Here is an 18,773-nt window from a genome sequence, read left to right as displayed (position 1 = left end):
CCCCTGGGTTTGGGTTGCCACTAGAAATTTCCTGAGTCAAGCAAGTCCAGCTAGTTTCCAGGGAAATCCGGAGAATATCTCCCTTCTCCACAGGCCACAGAAGGCTGCCTTGAGTAGAAAAGACACCACAAAAACTCCCAGGTAAAGAAAGAGAAAAGAAATCAATGGCATCACTAGAGTCCCAAGTCTCAGGAGCTTGGGAATTTTTCACTGTAAACGTGCAGATAACCCTCAGGAAGGAAATGCACCTGCAGAAGGAAGGCAAAACAACACCCAAAGAGACCTGTCTTAGTTCCTTTCTGACCCCAGGTGCTTTCACTCCAAGCATGTGAATAGGATGTCTTCCAGTCTCTCCAGATCACCAGCCCACAGCCTCCTGGACCTTCCTCCATGTAAGCATTAATTGTTTATTAATAACCTCATGCCATCCCACTGTTTATTGACGACCTCACACCATCCCATTTCATAACCCATTTAATGTCCCCAGAGAAAGCCCTTCAGACAAGGGTGCCTTGATGTGCACATGTGATAAGGTTGTGCTGCAGATCCTGATATTTCCTTTCAGAGCATGTGTAGGGCAACAGGCTGATGGGGAAACTACCTCCTGCTTTTTGGCAGAGCCATGGATTCACTGCCTCTTGCCCTTGCAAAACCTTTCCCTTTTCCTTCCTTAGCTGTTTGGAAGTGGATGAGGACAGCTTTTAACTACCCATATGTTGTACACCTCTTGATCTGGGTAGCTAGACAGCACCAAGAGGCTGGCATGGAGCATAGCCAGTTGCATCTGCTTTAAAAGACTATGGAGAGGATTACCATGCCTCCACACAGACTGATAAGTTAAGTGGTTCCACTAGAAGGATCAGTTCTTAAAGGCAGTGCAGTGAACTCAGACCCAATCAGAAGTTTTTGGGGAACAAAATCTACCTCAAGTCTAGAGTTTTTTTGCAGTCTTTTGCAATGGGCTGAAAAAAATACATATGAGCTTCTGCACTGCTGTAATTCCAAATGCCATTGCACAGCCTCATTACTATAAGTCCAGTCCAGTAAGAACTGACAGTGACTTTATGCTCTTTTAGCTATAGGCACACTTTGTTAAACTCACATAGTTAATTACATTCATCAGATTCTGGAAAAGGGGGAAAGGTTGTTTTCCCACAGGTCTGGTAGATTGCTAATAGCTTTGAACCTGTTTTGATTTTAGGGAGGGTGTTTTGTATTTGGGGGAGGAAGGAAGCAAGCAAGCAAACAAGCAAGCAAGCAGGGTTTGATGTTGACAGCACAGCATCTGTTTCTAGATGAGCAAGCAGCATTTCCAGCACAGAACAACTTGGCAAGCCACAGACAAAATTAATTCACTCCAGTGTGGTATGCGGAGAGGAGAAGGCATCATGGGGGAGACTTCAGGCCCTTGAGCAAAATTCCAGTTCATGCCACTCAGGCTCAGGTGAAACAAAATGGTTCATCTCTGGCGAGCTGTGCAGGAAGGTTGCTGCAGGGCTCTGGCATCCCAGTCTGCCACCCACTGCTCGAAAGTCTCACAGAGGTAGCTAGGAGCTTGCTCCCTGCCATGCACCATGCATCCCTAACCAGAGCAGGGAATTTTGATGAGGTGACATGACACAGCATCCTTCAGGCAGCTCAGCTGCATCCTGTGCTGCAAAGACAGTACTTGCCAGAGAATTGACAGGGGAGTTTCTACAAAATGTTAGCTCATTTTGTGTTGAGGCAAAGGCTCCTGCTAGGGAGAGGAGTGATGAAACAGAACAGCACTAATAATGTGGCAGACCATAACATTTCTTGGAGGGAAGTGCCCTGGGATATTAGCATGAGCAAAGATTTCAAGACACAGCTCTAAAGTGTTTACACTGTGAGGGGAAGACCCCTCACTCACCCAGAATCTCTGGAATAAGGAATTTCTCAGGAATAAAAGTTCACTTTCTCTCAGAGGTAGGAAGTACAGGTTATGATCGCAAAGATGTCCAAGTGCCTCAGTTTGAGTCCAGTGGTACTTGGAGAACTAAATACCTCTGTGACTCTGCACCTCTGCCCTCCCTGAGTTTGGTAAAGAGCCAATCACCCTAAACACTGTACTTAGTACAGTAGAAATAGCTGATTCTTCTCACTTCTTACTGAATGTGACAATTGCAGGACTCCCAGACTCATAAGGGAAAGGTGGGGCATTTTGCTCTTGTAACATGGGGAGGAGTCACAGTCATTGCTCAACAGAGGGTGGGAAATACTTTACCATGGTATTTTCCTAGCAGGTACTGAAGTTTTGGGAGGGGTATGTCTGAGGTTGGGGACCCTTATTCCTCAGAGATCTACCATAGCATTAGTACAACTGAAAATCAGATCACTGGATTGTCATTACAAGAGAAGAGTACAGGATCTCAGCAGTCCTACGCACTGCCATGATCATTAGGAGAGGGAAATGACAGGCCCCTAATGTGAAATGCAGTATTCATCCAGACACAGTACAGCTACCAAGAGAAATTCATGCACAGCATCCTGCCTTGAATCTGACCCCAAGGTGACATGGCAGCCAGCAGGACCTTTGGGTTTTCTGCTGATCCTGGTACTTACAACTCCAACTGCAGTGATGCCTCAAGAGGTAAGCATTGTAAGACCAGGAGGAAGCACCACATCCAGGTTCTATTTCAAGCCACTAAGCACAGGTTTCTGAACAGACTATACTGGCAAGCCAGTTGTCTAAGGCTATTTTTCTTAGGGCACCCAGTGAAATCAGCCTCCCAGTTCTACAGCTGGCATGTTACAGAAACAATTTCTCTGGGTGTCCTAGGACAGTGCCATTCTCCACCTCACTAATGAAAACAAGCACCACCAGTTGGAGTCATTAGTTCCTTGATCTCTTACATAATCATCATTGCCTACAACAATTTGTCTGATTTGTTTTACCTTCTTTGTTATCCCCAACAAAATGTTGCCAAACAAGCAACGCCAAGCAGTCAAAATGACCAGCCTTCAGCAATTCCTAGTTCCCTCATCTTTCAAGGCAATGCAAGTTGGGACATTCACAACTACCTTAGGTATATAACACCCGAAGCCTTTTTACGTAGTCAATGGGGAGAGACAGTCTGCTCCAGAGCACAGTTCAGAGAAGGAACCCAGAGAAGGAGCCATGAATCCTCTGAGCCAGCACAAGCTAGCACTGCAGTCAGTTTCCTGTGTTTGTGTGGCTGCTTTGTGAAATGGCTATTAATGAACCTAGCTAAAAAAATGGCAAATTTACACAGACCAGTGCCCTCTGCAGCTGCACGACCCCATGGGCCAGTACTAGGAATGGGTGCTGGAAAAACTTGAAAGTGGCAGGGAGAATGCAGGAAGGGTGGCAAGACTGCCTCTTTCAGTAGTAGGACTAGCCTGTGCCAGCTAGAAGAGATCATGAAACTACAGCCCTGCTTAGGGGCTTAAACTAAAGTGACTCCTGAGGGAGACCAGACTCCTAACTGGGTACTAACACAGAGGGCAGAGGGCTTTATGCACTGCTACACTTGGTTCTGCAAGGGTCAAACAGCTTTACAGTCTGTTGGTGTTGCCTTCTCTTACCAAGCCAAAGCACAGAAGCACAGGAGAGCTGAACTGGTAAGGGCCAATGCAGAACTGCTCCCTGCACTGTTTAACTAGCAGTCTGTTGACTATGGTTGAAATCCTCTACAGACTTTCCCACGGAACAGGGTTGCTCTCTCACAGTGGGTCTTTCTTAAATTCCATCAGCAGACAGGAGCCCAATGCTATTTCCAGTTATATTAGTGTAATCACCTAGAAGTCAGTGTGGCTGAGCAGAATTTGAATCCCAGCACCTTTAATCTCAATACTAAACTTGTCATCTTTGTCCTCTGTCTGTCTACTCTTCATTGTCTTCACCCCATTCTACTGTTTAGGCAAAAATACCATTACCCAAGATGTTGATTCATCTTTCTGACAATCCTGGCATTTATCTGGCATGCATTAGCAGAGCTTCTGCTAGTCATTAGTCTGTGTGCCCTCATCATAGCCTCTCAAAGGGGGGAAAGCATTTGAAATGCTTTTTGCAGATATAGAAACTGGGGCATAAAGGTACAATGGTCCAGATCCATAAAGCATGCTTTGCCAGGAGTAAGGCATTAACCCAAATACATGTGGCTAAGAGCACAAGAAAGGCAGAGGACACTGAGCCCAAGTCTTCTGAACTCAACTTTCTCTTTTGTCATCTGTCTCTCCAATGCGCTTTCATGTTTTTTTCATCCTTGTGCATCAAAAAAAAAGTGTAAATGCTCTGGAGCTTGGTGTGTTCATCCCCTGCATTCAGGACAGGGTTTTATATTTGGATTTTGTAGGGCTGAAATAGAAGCAGGAATGTCTTCTAGACCAGTGCTCTAGCAATAAAATTAAAGAACAATTTTTTCCAACTCATTTTTTGGTACATTTTCCCTTCTTTTTAACTTGTTCCAGTTGTACATACAGTCCTGGCCGCATGCCTGGAGTAAGCATTGACAACTGCTTCATAGCTGAGATTCTCAGACATGGATGAGCCAAGATACGCATGCACACATACACACACAAAAGGAAGACAGCAGCAGGCCACCAAAAATAACTAAGCTAGTCGTACAGCTGTCAGAGTGGGCTCAAGATGCTGCAGTCACTCCAAAGCCATTTCCTGGAAGGGCACTCACACTGCTGTGCAGCTAGGGGAAGAGGGTGCTCTCCAAAGACGCGGAGGAGGGAGGGTTTAAGTTTGTTTCCCCATGTGCATGCAGCTGGTGGTAGTGAAATACTATCTTTTACAACCTCTGACTCACACATAGCGGGGAGCTCACCCCTGCTGAACAAGGTGGGTTGCATGGGAAGGGTTATACTAAGTCAGCTGGGGATTTGGCAGCTCTGGGAAGGGTTCTTCTGCATATTAGTTGGCTAAGACAAGAACAATCCCAGAAGTGCCACTTTTGGCAGAGACCAGGGATCCAGAGGAAGCTGCAGGGCTGGTGTGGTGGAGCTCATAGACAGCATTCTGCATCCAGAGCTTTCTGGCTGGGACAGCTTCCTCATACCTGGGCTGCATGCACCCCTTGGCCCAGCCCCACCAGTGCAGGTGTGATATTATCCCTGGGAACGGAGGGGTAACTTCTGGGGGGTTCACATGCTCCTTAGCAGAAAGGCCTTATATTTTCAGAGGGAGGTTCAGCAGCTTCAAAGAATTAGGACTCAGTTTTCTCTGCTTTGACATAAACACACCTTTTCTTTGATGATCACACTGATTGTTCAGTCTCCCCCCTTCACCACCAATCCTGTACAGCTGTTTGTTTCCAAATACTAACAGTCCTAGGAGAGCTGGGTATGTAGTACCTCTTTTCCCTGTCATTTTCCACTAGCAGGCAGCTCTTCCTACTTGCTTCATGAAGTAATTAAATGGACTTGATGCAGCTTCTTCTCCAACTGCACTTTGAGTTCCAAAAAGTAAGCTTCATGCCTAATACACTGTGACAGGGGCATCGTGGTATAAAAGTGGGTCACTCCAGCACTGACACTCTGAAGCTTCCTTCACTTCAAAGTATTTGTATCTTGTACAGAGTTACAGACCTAAAAACTGTGGGTCTGGCATGGAGCCATCAACATGAAGCACCTTCCTCTTCTACAAGCTCTATGCCATGCCTAGATGTTTTGGGATGGAAAAAGGTCAGGAGAACAGCCCTTGTCTGGGCATTTCCTTCCTTTCATCTTATAGCATTAATATAGTCTGCGTTGTCCTTAAACACAGACCTGCAAATACCCACCAAATCTGCTCCTAGGGTCAACTCCAACAAAGCAGTCCTTTTGTTTTGATTCACTCACAGTCTTCATTGTGTCCTAATGACACAAATCTGTAATGCCAACCTCTAGAGTGTATTCCCCATCTGTGGCAAGAAGGCTACACATGCAAGCAGTTCACACCCAAAGTCCCAAGTATGAGAGCTCCTCAGGACCCTGTCTGTCCCCACTACACCATCCTGTGCAATCCAGAAAGAAGAACAAGTCCTACGCGATGCAGAACTTCGTGAGTTCTCCTCTTCCTTTGGGAAAGGGGTCTCTAATCTCACCCCTCTACTTATTGGTTGCACACCTCTGACCTGAAACAAGCCAAAAGACACCCATGCAAAATGGTATGTACCCTTTCACTAAATGGCATCCCCTCTGCAAACCTGTGGAAATCCCATTTGCTAGTGTACATGATGCATTATCACTGACCATTGTGAGTATCAGTGAGCTGTAACAGACTCACAACTCATTCCATTCAATATATTAAAGACAGAAGAACCTTTGCAATAGACAACAATGTTTCCCAGCCCTTTGCTGCTCTCTTGGCTACCCAGTACACAGGGACTGGGATCGGTGAGTCCCTTCAACGACCCCACCTTTGTGTAGTGTCAAGCAAGCCAAACACAAGAGACCATTAATCAGTGCCTGGAGGGAGAGGTGGCCATCAGCACACAAAGAGACAAGAGGAAGTGGCATCTTACCATGTGATAGTTAATCATTTCCTGCAGACTGTCTCCAAATTTGTCGAGGCACTCCTGTAAAAAAAGTCAAAGAGAACTGGCAGTGAATAGGAGCAGCTGTCCTTTATCCCCAGGGGTTCAAGGACATGACAGAGACACTCTCATTAAAACACTGAAGAGCCACTCTGTCATTTGGCAAGCAGGCATTCAATAAATATCTGGCATTGAAGCCATAGGCTCTCTGTCCTTTCCAGTTTAGTGCTGAAATCAACGTGCCCAGTTGTTTCTTCTGCAGATTGGTTATCCATGTTTCCTAAATAACTGGTGCTCACTGACCTAGATTCCAACAACCTTGACAGCACTGTGGCTTCTTAAAAGCCCAGTTCTCCCTGCAAATGAGGAATCTCACTCTGATTTTTCAGCATTGCATTATCAGATGCAATATATTCTCCTCAAAGTAAAATCTCCCATTAAATGGCCCCTTAAATAGTACAAAGTACTAGGACATATTATCTGTACACAGCATCAGGATGGTTATCACTCCCGTATCCATCAGTGTCCCATACTTCACCTCACAGGATGACTTACAGAAATCATTTCATCCTTCTTGCACTGCTGTGACAAATCACGGACTCCGCTGACAAAGTGCTTGTTGGTGGTGATGTAGGCTTTGCCTGCTTCAATCATCCCACTGCATAGCTTCACCAGCTGCACAAGGAGAGAGGTGTGAGCAGAGAGGCAGCTGACCACATCAAACTGACTTGCAACCACAGTGGATTTAATCTGCACCCATACCAGACTCCAAGACCTTTAGAGTAGGATGCCAGGTGCATTCCTGGTGTGGCTACACTAACAACCCTTACTGCACATGGCAGAAACAGGGACACAAACCTCACTTCCAGAGTAAGTCGTGCTCTCAGCATTTCATTTGTCACTTAAGAAACCAGTTCCAGGCTATCTCCTGAGAACAGATGAATCAGAGTAGTCCATCTTTTCTAGTGGGTTTCTATCATCCATTCCATCCCTAGCCCACAGGACTGCAATAAAAGAAATCTAATCATACAGTTTCATGGGGGAGGGGTTAAACTCCTTGGTGCTGGGCAGAAGTGATAAGCTGTCTGGAAGAAGCTGTCTGCTGGGAGTATGTTGGTCTTTGGGACTGCCAGCAGAAATCTCTGAGCCCAGCTGACTTTTCAGGTTACTTGTGGAGACCAGTCTTGCACTTCTGTTGGAATGAAGGGGAGCCAGCACTCAGCAGCCTGTTATTTTTATATCACGTTTTTCTGAAACAAATGACCGGGACTACTTAAGCCATGTCTGCTGCATGCAGTCAGTGAATGTCTGTTTTCCCTGGCATGCTGGTTAAACCATCAAGACTGTAACTAACTATGAATCACTTGCCACAATTCTGCAGCCCAAGAAAATTATGCTGGTGCGAGATATATCTCTGGACTGCCTGTGACTTGGTATAGTCTTTCCTTAGGACCTGGAAGGAGTTTTGTTCTGAGGAATGTGTCAGCAACTTTAAGGAAACTACACATGCTCTGATTCTAATCATCACCCTTGCTACAACTTTAATGAAGTTACTTGGAACTTGCAGCAAAATGAGGCCAGCTTCCTCACTTTGGAAGTAGCCTCCTGCAGCATGGGCATACACTTGTGCAGAGCCTTTAGAAGCTTTTGATAATTCAACAACTGCAGGGAACATTCCCAGACTTTCTAGCCACAGCAAATTACCTCAGCATGCCTGGAACTGGCTATAAAGACTGGATCTTTAACTTGCATGCTAGTCAGAATTCCTGGCCATTTGCCTATCTCTCTTCAGTCAAAACTCCTTGTAAAGGGGTTAAGTTAAACAACTTAAGATAAGTCCATAAACCACAGGCCAAGAGACCTGCAACAAGGGCTGGCCACTGAACACCATTTTATATATATTTTTTGAAAGTCATCACTGTTCCAAGCTTTTTAACTAACTGAAAATTTTTTGAAGCTGACAAGAAACAGCACTTGGAACTGAAGTCTTTCATTCTCAAAAAACAGGAGCTTTTTAGAGATATTAATCTCACTAATGAAAAATGGCTTTAGAAATCTAAATCTGTCAAACAGCCTCACCTACAGGCTGGGGATGTCTCTTCCCTAACTATCTTAGAGAAGGGATAAAGAAAGGCAGGGTAACAGGAACTCTGTCCATACTCCAAGCTGTATGACATTGCTAGCTTAATGTCAAAACCCCACTGAAGCATGGTGTACTCGTTTGGGCTTGGTGCTCTGTTTATGTAGCCACAAGGCTTTGGGGTCTGTGCTGAATCACATTCTATAGGCTTGCACTGCGGAACAAGCTTGCCAGCCTCTGCCTGCAAATCTGTAAGAATATATTTGAGGATATCTGAATGTATAAATATATATATAATCACACATGGCATACCTGTATATATACAGTATATACAGTCCTCAGTCTTTCACATTCACATTCTCTCCTGTACATTCAGTTTGGCAGAACAGCACTGGGTGCTAGCAGGCTTGTACTATCCCATCCAACCCCAGAGAAGGAAAGCAAACAGATGCAGCTTCTGTCACATCTGGAGCCCAGACAGACATGAAACACTTTGGATAGATCCTCTGGAAAGGAAATCCAGCCTATTCTGCAACGTGGCAGTTTCTAGCATACCTCTGTGCACACACTTGAGGCCAAGGCTGTGTTATTAGTAGCTGAAGGCCATTCAGCACTAGCACACCCAGAAATCATGTTCCCTAGCTCTGGAAAAACTGCTGAAACATTAAGAGAGACTGGACACCATTGGTAGGAAGTGGGTCTTTGACAGCTAGAGGCAAACCTGAGGTTACTCAAGCTGAGAGAAGGAAGCACCCATTTCTGAATATTATGAGAAATCTCTGTTTCTGCCTTTAGCTGCATAAAGCAATTAAATTCCAAACTTACCAAACCACAGGAAGTTCAGAAAGTTCAATAACAAATATTAAGAGTCACATTTTTGATACCTCCTTGCACTGAACAGCATCCTATTCCCTTAGCCTCCCACAGGGAGGAAAGATGGTTTTGCAGATGTAGGACAGGACAGAGTGAAGGAAATCTCTTTGAAACAGTAATCAAAAACAGACTTCTGGCGTTCTCCTGGGTGAATCTTTAAAACTGCCCTTTACCTCCATTTTAAACAGGTGTTAAAGGGTAAATCATTTATAAACTAAGTGTTCAAAGAAACTGAAAAAAGACAGAGAAATACAATCAGTCCTTGCCAGTTTGCTGCCTTTTAAGAACTAGTCATGCCAGCCATTTCAGTACCACTGAACATTTACACTAAACTCTAGAAAGCCTACCCTGGGGATATGCCAAGCTGGTACACAGAAGAGGCCTTGGGCTATTCGAGGCTGACTTACTACGAATGGGGGTGATTGAATCTTGTCTAAAGCTGCCCTCACAGAAACTAATTTGAACTTCAGTGGATCTTCAGATGCAAACTCAAGCCTCACTTGCCCTGATTCCAGGCTCAATGAGCCTTTTGCTGACTGTGACTGTGACTGCCTCTGCAGCAGACAGGGGAATGATACAAACAAACAGAATGAGATGTCTGCCCACTTTGCACTACCAGAACCTCACCCCATAACTGTCATCTGGGGAAGACCAAAATTACATGAGACTATTTCTTTAATGTAGTCCTCACCCAAAGGAGCTCATATTAATTTGTTCCTGTAGCTCTCCTATTGCAAGCAACAAAGCACTAAACAATAACAAAGCTGAGAGCCCTGAACAGCTCTTGCACTTCCAGTCTGTTGTCCTCAGTCTAACTACAGAGGGCACTAACAGCAGTAGTGCTAAAATCACAGAACTACATAAAATCATAGAATCACAGAGGTTGGAAGGGATCTCTGGAGATCATCTGGTCCAAACCCCCTGCTCAAGCAGCGTTAGCTAGAGCAAGCTTTTCCCCATGCTGTGTCTTAGAGTCTCAGGCCTGTCCATAGATGCCAGGGATAACCCAAATCCCTTTGCAGCTTTCATCAGTGAGGCTAGTTAGCTTGTGTAGATGCCTGTTTCTAGCAGCTGAGTAGTAAGTAGGTTTTATAGGGCACAGGTTTGCCTAGGGCTTGCGACTTCAACAAAGCCCATTTCTCCATCAGATACAGAATTTTATCCCCTGCTAACTTTGGGGAATCTCACAGCTAAAAAGCCAGCAGCTCTTCTGGCTCCTCCTCTGCGTTTCTGTCTGTTCTAGTTTAGAAATAACTGGGCCAATGTCTCAGACATCAGGAGGAGCGGGGGAGGAAAAGCCACCTTCTTCTGACTTAGCTCCAAGCCTGTTTCAGCACTCCCTGCCCTGTTGCTCCCTCATCCTTCACTTGGTCTCAGATACACAACAAATGCTCTTTGCCCAGCTCCCTGTAACATCTATACAATCCTTTGCAGTCTGTTTGCACACAGATTATGACTGTGTTTCTCACCTTAAAGGCCAATACCAGCATCCAGAAGATGAACACTGAGCACATCCCACTTCTAGCGGAACTCTGTAATTAACATTTCAGTCCAGTACTCTTTTGTTATCCAGCAGCACACATTATAGGCCATAATTATAGATGTACAACTGCACAGCAACAAGCCAGCATAGGGACACAATGGGATAGGAAAGGAGGCAAGCGAAGGAGGGTCACAAGGGCAGGAAGTCAGAATGGCATTTCAGAGGTCAGGATTAAGGTCTAATCATATCCTGCAAAGCACAGTGATACTGTAATAAAATCAAGGGTGTGGCTGTACAGTAATAGTTCCCATGTCTGCACAGTCTGTCATCCAAGAGCCCCAGAATTATCTGTTAACACTCACTAAACCAGACAGACACCAGCATGACATAACTTTTGTTCCTTGTGAAGAGCAAGTGGTGAAGAGAAGGCCAATCTACTAATAAGTACAGAACCCCAAAAGCTGAACTACTGACCTGCTCTCTGCTCACTGGATTACATACTATCCCGGAATGGGGCATTATTTGGGGTGATAAACTACCAACCAGACGTAAAGAATCACCAGCATACATGCAAAATGGCCGAACTGATTCATGAGAAGATATTCCAGGGTTATATTACAGCTGTGGCACACAGTCTGGCTGAACATCAGACAGGAACCACCATCATCAGTCTGAATCTGGCCCTTTATCTCCTCGCAAGTGTTCTCTTATATCCCTGGGCAGGACACAGTGGTGCTTGTGCTGTGTGGACACCTAACAGCTCCTAGCCCACACAGCTTAATATCATAGGCAAGATGTGTGGAGTAGGGAAATGGACAATATTGAAATAACTTGCCCCAACAGGAGAAGCAGAGTGTTAGTCACCGAGATCCTGGACCAGAACAAGAAGGCCATCTTCCAGCATTAGGAGCACAAGCCTGGACCTCTAATCCTAACTTCTCCAGCTATCACAAAAGAGCCCTGACAGGTGCCTGTCAGTAGAGGGAGACATGGCCCTGTGTACAAGCCCAATTTATTATAATTATATATATAATTTCTTGATAGCCTGAGATGGGGTCCGTGTTCAGAGGAGGCTGGCGGAGCCACATCCTAAGCAGTAATGCATATGTCTCTCTCCAAACTGATGCCGTAGGCTGCTCCATCTTACCTTGTCAAGCTTTGCTTCTATCTCCACCACATCTGTTTCCACTTCATCAATGGTTGCCCTGCAATGAGAACAGCGAAAAGAAATAATTGATTGCTTAAGATGACTGGGAGAGAAGCCAAAAAGTCCCAGAAAAGTAAAGATTGGAGGAATTAAGGCATGTGTGTCAGTGGGGGATGCGAGGAGGGATTTGCACTTCCCACTTTGGCATTTCCTGCTGCCAGGTAAGCTCAGGATCTACTTCTAGGGAGAAGGATCCCACCTCATCTGGAATGAATTCCCCAGGGCTCACAAAGGAGATTGAAATTCTGCTATCTTCTGCCAGTGTCACGGAGTAATCTAGGTGTGTAGTGATAGTCATACACAGCAAGCTCATTTCGTGGCCTTGTTCTGATTCTGCAGGCATTGCTGTTAATTGCTGGCAAATGCTAAGTGACACAGAAACAACCATGGTTACACCTTAGCCATCCCTTCACAGCAGGCACAAATATGCTTGCTTCAATACCACAAAAACTGATTTTCTAGGCTATAATTGTGCCTGAAGTGCAGCCACACAGTGAATTATGTCCTTTGAAGATTAGGAGCCATCGTTCAAGTAGAAAGACATCTTGGTCTTGTTGTCATTGAACATCATAAGTCTCTTTCACATGGGGCTTTGGCTGCATATGAATAAATCTGTTTCATGATTATCAGATCTATTTTCTTTCCACATCACTGGACAGATATGACAGTAAGAGGCTAGTGGGATACAGCTGCAAAGGTCACCAGGCCTCCCTCACAAAGTGAAACATTAACATGATATCAGCCATTTGCAAGAGGCATTCCCAGACTGAGACATGTGGTATGAAATGACTTTCTTTGAGGCCAGTGTCCAACAGCAAGCGCTGTAAACCCAAGAGTGTTCTCTTGAGCATTGCTCACTGCTATAGCATGTCCCTGCTTGGACAATTGGTCCTTTAACCAAGCACCTAAAAATGTTGTAAACCTCATGGCACCCTTATCCACCAAGGATATGTAATTCAAATTACATAGCAAGTAGCCGCTTAAGTTTATGGGCTTGTGATGTAAAAGGTTGGTTCCTGAAATGTTACACTCAAGTTTTAAAAAATTCCAGCACTGAATACATGTGCTAGATAAAAGAAGAGTAGGGGAGAGATGTGACTTAGAGCCACATGAACCAATACTATTCTAAGCATTCTTCCACGGTATATATGCACAGGCGGGTGCAGTCCCCATCTGCAAACTATGATATGGCCAACATTTGCTACAGTCTGGAGTAATCCAGGTAGAATAAGGAGGAGAGAATCTGTTGCCACACAGTATTGGAGTAAAACAGAAGACCAAGCGTTGTCAGGCCTGTCCCTAGCATCCAGGACATCATCAGCTTCAGCCAAACATTGCAGGAGACAGCAGCTCTTCTACACATGCACACTCTCCAAAGAAAGTTTCATGGGGGCTAAGAACAGCTAGCTGACTGGGACATCTTGCATAGTATGCACATTAGTTAATGACAACAAAGGCCAGATGATGTCATATAATCACAGGAACTCTCCTCCCTGCATGCCATGGCTGGTCTTTCTACTTATCTCTATTTCAAGTGGGTGGCACATAACTGAGCACAAGCTAGAGCAGAACAAAGCCCCTTCTGACACCAGTGAATTCCAAGAAGTTGGAGCTGGTAGGAGAAGTAGGATATACCGCTGTCCCACTCTGCAAACAGGGAACTGAAGGCTGGAAAGGCTAAATAATACATGAAGCATCACACAAAAAATCAGTGATGGATTAGCACCCTTCCCCAGGGGACCATCATTCTTGACTGTTAACTTTGCTGGAGGCAACGTAAATGAAATAAGTTCTGCTCTGCTGGCCCCCCTGGTTATTTTGGCTTTGACAATGTGCAATAAAGCAGCTTTTACATCTCAGATCAGATTAAGACTTGTATTGAGGATTAAGAATCCTCTCCTGAGTGTCCTGTTGAAGAGAATTCCCCCTAGGGAGTTGACTTTCCAAGTCTTAGGCAGTTTGGAAACCTCCAGACCCTTTTGGCTGCCTCTTGCAGCTAGCATGTGAACAGACACTTAGAAGTGATGAAGTTGCTTTGAAAGAGGAACACCTAGGACTACAGGGTCTCTGGGACAGGATTGTCTCTTCTCAGGACTACACACCACTTGGCCCAGTAGTGCCCTGTTTCACCCCTGGGCCTCTGGTGGTACATCAGTATAAAGAGATTAATCCTTTGTTTGCTCACGACTTAATGACCTGCAGGGGGAAGATCATTTCTGCCACCCCAGACTTCAGATGCTTTTACTGGCCTCCAGACAGACACTCACAAAACAGGAGCACTGGATACCTAGGCCATTTAACGTATCCTCCTAGTAGTGGAGACAACAACACTTCAAAAAATGTTTGCACAAAGTTCTTAATTGCCTGGAGGTGCTCATTGGGAGTTTCCAGTCACACAACCTAACCCATGGCTGGTTGTGTTTGCCTGGTTCGCATGTACTGCAAGAGGATTGAATCACCTGGTTCCTCATGTGCCGAGAGACGCTGCGTCAGCCTCAGGCAAAGCTGGTTCAGTGCAAAGGCCTCCACGCACTGGCCCCATCCCACCTTGCTGGATGCTGAGGTGCAGCAGACAAGGACTGGCAGAGCTGTCCAGTGTCTCCAGTCAGGAACCTGCACCTAACACCCCATCACTACTTCAGAGAGATTAAATGAAGCCCTGAATCTGACTGGCCTCAAAGGCTGGAGATTTGGTATCCCAAGCCACACGCAGAGCCTGGATAGGCTCTTCTGGCTTTAATGCCAAAGAAAGGCTGTGAGAAACACCATCTGCCACACCAAAGCCAGCTCACGACCAGCCCAGGTGCCTCAAGGTCCTGGGTGCACCTGCCTCGCTGTGCACGCTCCCACCAGAGGTGCTGGCACGGAGGCTGCAGCGGGCCGCAGGAGCAGGCCCCGGAGCCGCCTGGGCACATGCCCCTCTCCTTGGCGCCAGACCTCTCCTGAGCTCGCCCCAAAGGCCGCCCCCTGCTGCCGAGGAGGGAGAGCCTCGCCGCGCCGCAACCTGCCCGGCACCCCCACTCCACAGCGGAGCTACGGGGCGCGGGGCCACGGATGGCGCGGCGTGCGGCAGCATGGCTCCCCCGCCTCTGCCACAGCACGGCCCTGACCGCCGAGAACCTGCCTCCCCGCCGCGGCATGAGGCTCCCTCACTCCCCAAAACGAGGCAGGGAGCGCAGCCAAAGCCTCGGTCCGGAGAGCGGCACTGCCTCTGCGCAGCTGAGGGTCTGGCCACTGTTTGCTGTGAGCAGGCCGCTCAGCTCAGCTGTTTCTACACCAGATTTTTCATCTGCTGCATATGGTCTCTTGCAAATTGCTGTAAATACAGTTTTCATAAACAGCCTTCTCATAGCTGTTCAGCCTCAAAGGATGTGTTTTTTAAGAATTAAGGAGTCTATTTACTCTTGCCTAATAACTGTCTTGTTGAATCTAAATTGGTTGCCTATTTGAGAACTGTGACATAACGGCTGTAACCCTCCTTCAGAGCTTACCGTTCTCCCCTTCCCCCGCTCTCTGGTCCCCCAGCTGATATCATTTACAAGCAGGAGAGTGTCTCATCCATTAATGTCCCTTTCCATTAAAAATTCTTGTTAGCTTGTGGTTTGACAGCATTATTCCTGGACATAGAGGGCAGAGGGGGGATGCTGACTGTATATGGGCTGTGTTACTCCACTGCAGTCACTTAATTCTCTCTCTACAATATTCGACCCAGTGTCTGCTCTTCTTTCCTCATCTGGTTTCTTTTAGCAAGGGAGTGTGAAGGAGAAGAGGGGAGGGAGGTCTCTTGTTCCTAAATGAGCTACAACATACTTCAGCTCTGCAAACAGTAAGAAACATCAAAATCCTATCAGTGCTGTGTGAGGAAAGGACATGGCTCTGCTCCTTTCATCCAAGAGCTCTTGATTCCATCTCAGCAAACAATGCTCCCTACATCTTAACATAAGTCTAACATCAAATCCAGAGGAAATGCCCCAGGTTATTAATCACCATTATATATCATAGAAGACAGCATGCAATCTGATTTCATTCGAAAATACTGGATTCAAGAAAATACAACTACTGTCTACATATGGCTCCTCTATTTCCTGCCATACAGGGAAAAATAGATACCCTTACACAGGGTACCCTACCTGCTGAGCACTTTAAATGAAGTTTTACACCTCTGTCTCCCTGTGTCCTCAATAACTAGACAGCCCTTTCCCTGCCATGACACCCATTGTAAGAGATAGTCAGGCCAGAAGTTCAGACTTTGCTTTTGCCAGCAAAGAATACTTTTGTGCAGTGGCCCAAGGCCTGACTTTTCTCTAGTTGCAGAGTTCTCAGTCCCCATTGTGTAAATGGAGGAAATTAGTTGTTGCAGGTTAACAAGCAAGTGTACTTTTCTATGATACCAACAGAAACACCAAGTATAGTGTATCTATTTCCTTTTTTACACTTTTGTTTTTTAAGAACAGGCTCTATCTTGAGATGACAGTGTAATTGCAGCCTTTGCTTTCCACAAATACTTCTCTGTTCTGCCACAGTCACTCAGGGAAAAAGGAAATGCAGTGTGGACATTTTAGAAAATCACTAAAGCAGCTCAACCTCCAGTGCTCAGCATTGCCATTAATGTCTTTCAAGGTCTCTGGCCTGACTCAGAGCCTCCTAAGCTGCATTGCTATTGATAGATGGTGGTAGGCTAAGGTCCTACTAGCCAACTAGGAAAAGATCTATTGCACTTTCTGTTTTCCTGTCTGCTCACTCTAGCCAAACAACCAAAAGGGATTTTGCAAACTCTAACAGAAGAGTTGGACAGATGATTTATGGGCTGAAAGATTGCAGACTGATGCCATTAATGAATGAAGTCCTCTGCTTAAGCATAGCAGAAATGTCAGACTCCCTTCCTTCGTGGTGTTGCGGTGCTCACCTGACTTGACACTCCTCTCTTCTACTTCCTGACTGTCTTTTGTACAATTGGTACTCATGCCACTGGGCAGCAAGGGACTGGCCCACAGAAAAATTACAATAAGATCTTTCTGTAAAGCCTTTTAAACAGTCCAGAAAAGCGTATTTTAGTGTGTGAATTTAACAAAGGTCATCTTGTTGGCTCATAAATAACATTTGATTGGATATTAGTGTTTTGAAATTTCTTTGCTTTTCAGTCCTGAAGAAGAGTTCCTTTGAACAACACCTCAGTCAACAGGCAGGTTTCTAATGATTGCTATTAACTATCTCTAATTCCAGAAAGAGATAAATAACCAAATGCCTGCTCCAGTTAAAGAGAATTCAAGATGTCAGGATGACCATCTTCAGCACAAACTGCACCCATAAGAGTATTTCAGGGCTTTGCAGTATTCTCAGCATTTCTCATAAGCTTAAAAAGTACTAACACCACAAAAGGGAATGGGTGGCTTCCAGAAGACTGGGTGTTCTGTGAGTGTCCTGAAAGACAGAGTCACTGGGCTGCTGGTTACTGCAGTGCCAGCACAACTACATTACTTTGTCTTTCTGCAGCAGTGGCAGAAAAGCACCATCATGAAGATTTCAGTCTTCTGTGCCATGGCAACAACAGCCCAGAAACTCTTTCTAGCAGCCTGAAAAAGTAAGTGCTTGGTAGTCCTTTCTTCTTTGCTTTTCCCTAACACTTCTTCCAACCTTAAGCAGTTCCCTGGGAGTGGCCTCTAGAATCCAAGTAGAAATCTAAACACCCTCACCCCCCCATCAGCTGGACTGAAAATGAAATCCTGGTGACTCATTATGAAAGTACAGACTCCCTAGTCCCCTCAAGATGCCCAGGGCTCTGGCCACGATCGATCTGCTACCAGCTCTTTGAAAACACAGCCAAAAAAGAAGCTTCTTTCTCTCTAATTATGTGGTGCTAAAGTTTTATTACAACACATGGCTTCCCCATAGGAATGGCAGCCTGTCTGTGCCAGTGGCAAAGCTTTTGAAGGAAACAAAATAATTGAAGAGCTTCTTTCAGGCAATTTTTTTCACTTTCAGCTATTTTTATTCTCTGCGTTCACAAGCCATGCATTGCCCGGATTCAATTTTTCCACTTGGTTTCTTCCTGCTTCCAAGAGCTGAAAAAAGAGCTCGGATTTTTGGGGTTGCTTTTCTTTCCAGGAAAGCAGCAGTAACCGTTGTTTAAACTGAAGCCATCAGCTAGAGGCTAGTGTAGCAAGGCAGTCTAGAAGTTTGTTTCCTGCTAGAAGGTGGAAAGAGCATCTGTAATTTACTCCCCATCTTTATCATACTCTAAGAAAAGGAGTTGATATACGTGGACTGTGTGTGGAGGAGGAAGACATTTTGGACTGGGAATCCACTGAGCTATGAACACATGTGACTATGGCTAGGGAAGCATGAGGCTCAGACATTATATTTGGTGTAAGGAGTTGATATTAAAGGTTTCAAGTGTTTGATTTTGAGGATAGCGACCTCAGGGGCCTATTCAGTTCCAGATACATTCCAGCAAACAAGGGTGAACATTTAGCCATCCTTTCTAGTTACGTGGTTCTTTAATATCTGACTGAAATCCTTGCAGAGATAGGTTATGAGGCAGTTATGTGGTTAGGTGTACTGCAGCCAGATATTCATCTTGGATAAGCTGTAAGTGTAAGAAAAAGGGACCTCAGTCCTTGAACA

General features: G+C 45.4%; 1 protein-coding gene across 1 annotated transcript in view; it reads right to left on the bottom strand.

The window, feature by feature from the left end:
• Nucleotides 1-18,773, bottom strand: part of ACAP3 (ArfGAP with coiled-coil, ankyrin repeat and PH domains 3) — a 112,450-nt gene that overhangs the window by 53,416 nt on the left and 40,261 nt on the right. The window contains exons 2-4 of the mRNA XM_067310960.1: nucleotides 12,090-12,147; nucleotides 7,062-7,181; nucleotides 6,495-6,548 (exon numbers count right to left, since the gene is read on the bottom strand). Of these exons, the coding sequence (XP_067167061.1) occupies nucleotides 6,495-6,548; nucleotides 7,062-7,181; nucleotides 12,090-12,147 (232 nt within the window). The remainder of the gene's footprint in view (nucleotides 1-6,494; nucleotides 6,549-7,061; nucleotides 7,182-12,089; nucleotides 12,148-18,773) is intronic.

Source organism: Apteryx mantelli, chromosome 26 (assembly GCF_036417845.1).
Source record: "Apteryx mantelli isolate bAptMan1 chromosome 26, bAptMan1.hap1, whole genome shotgun sequence".
In the NCBI taxonomy this organism is placed as follows: domain Eukaryota; kingdom Metazoa; phylum Chordata; class Aves; order Apterygiformes; family Apterygidae; genus Apteryx; species Apteryx mantelli.
This window is presented reverse-complemented; position numbering and strand designations above follow the sequence as displayed.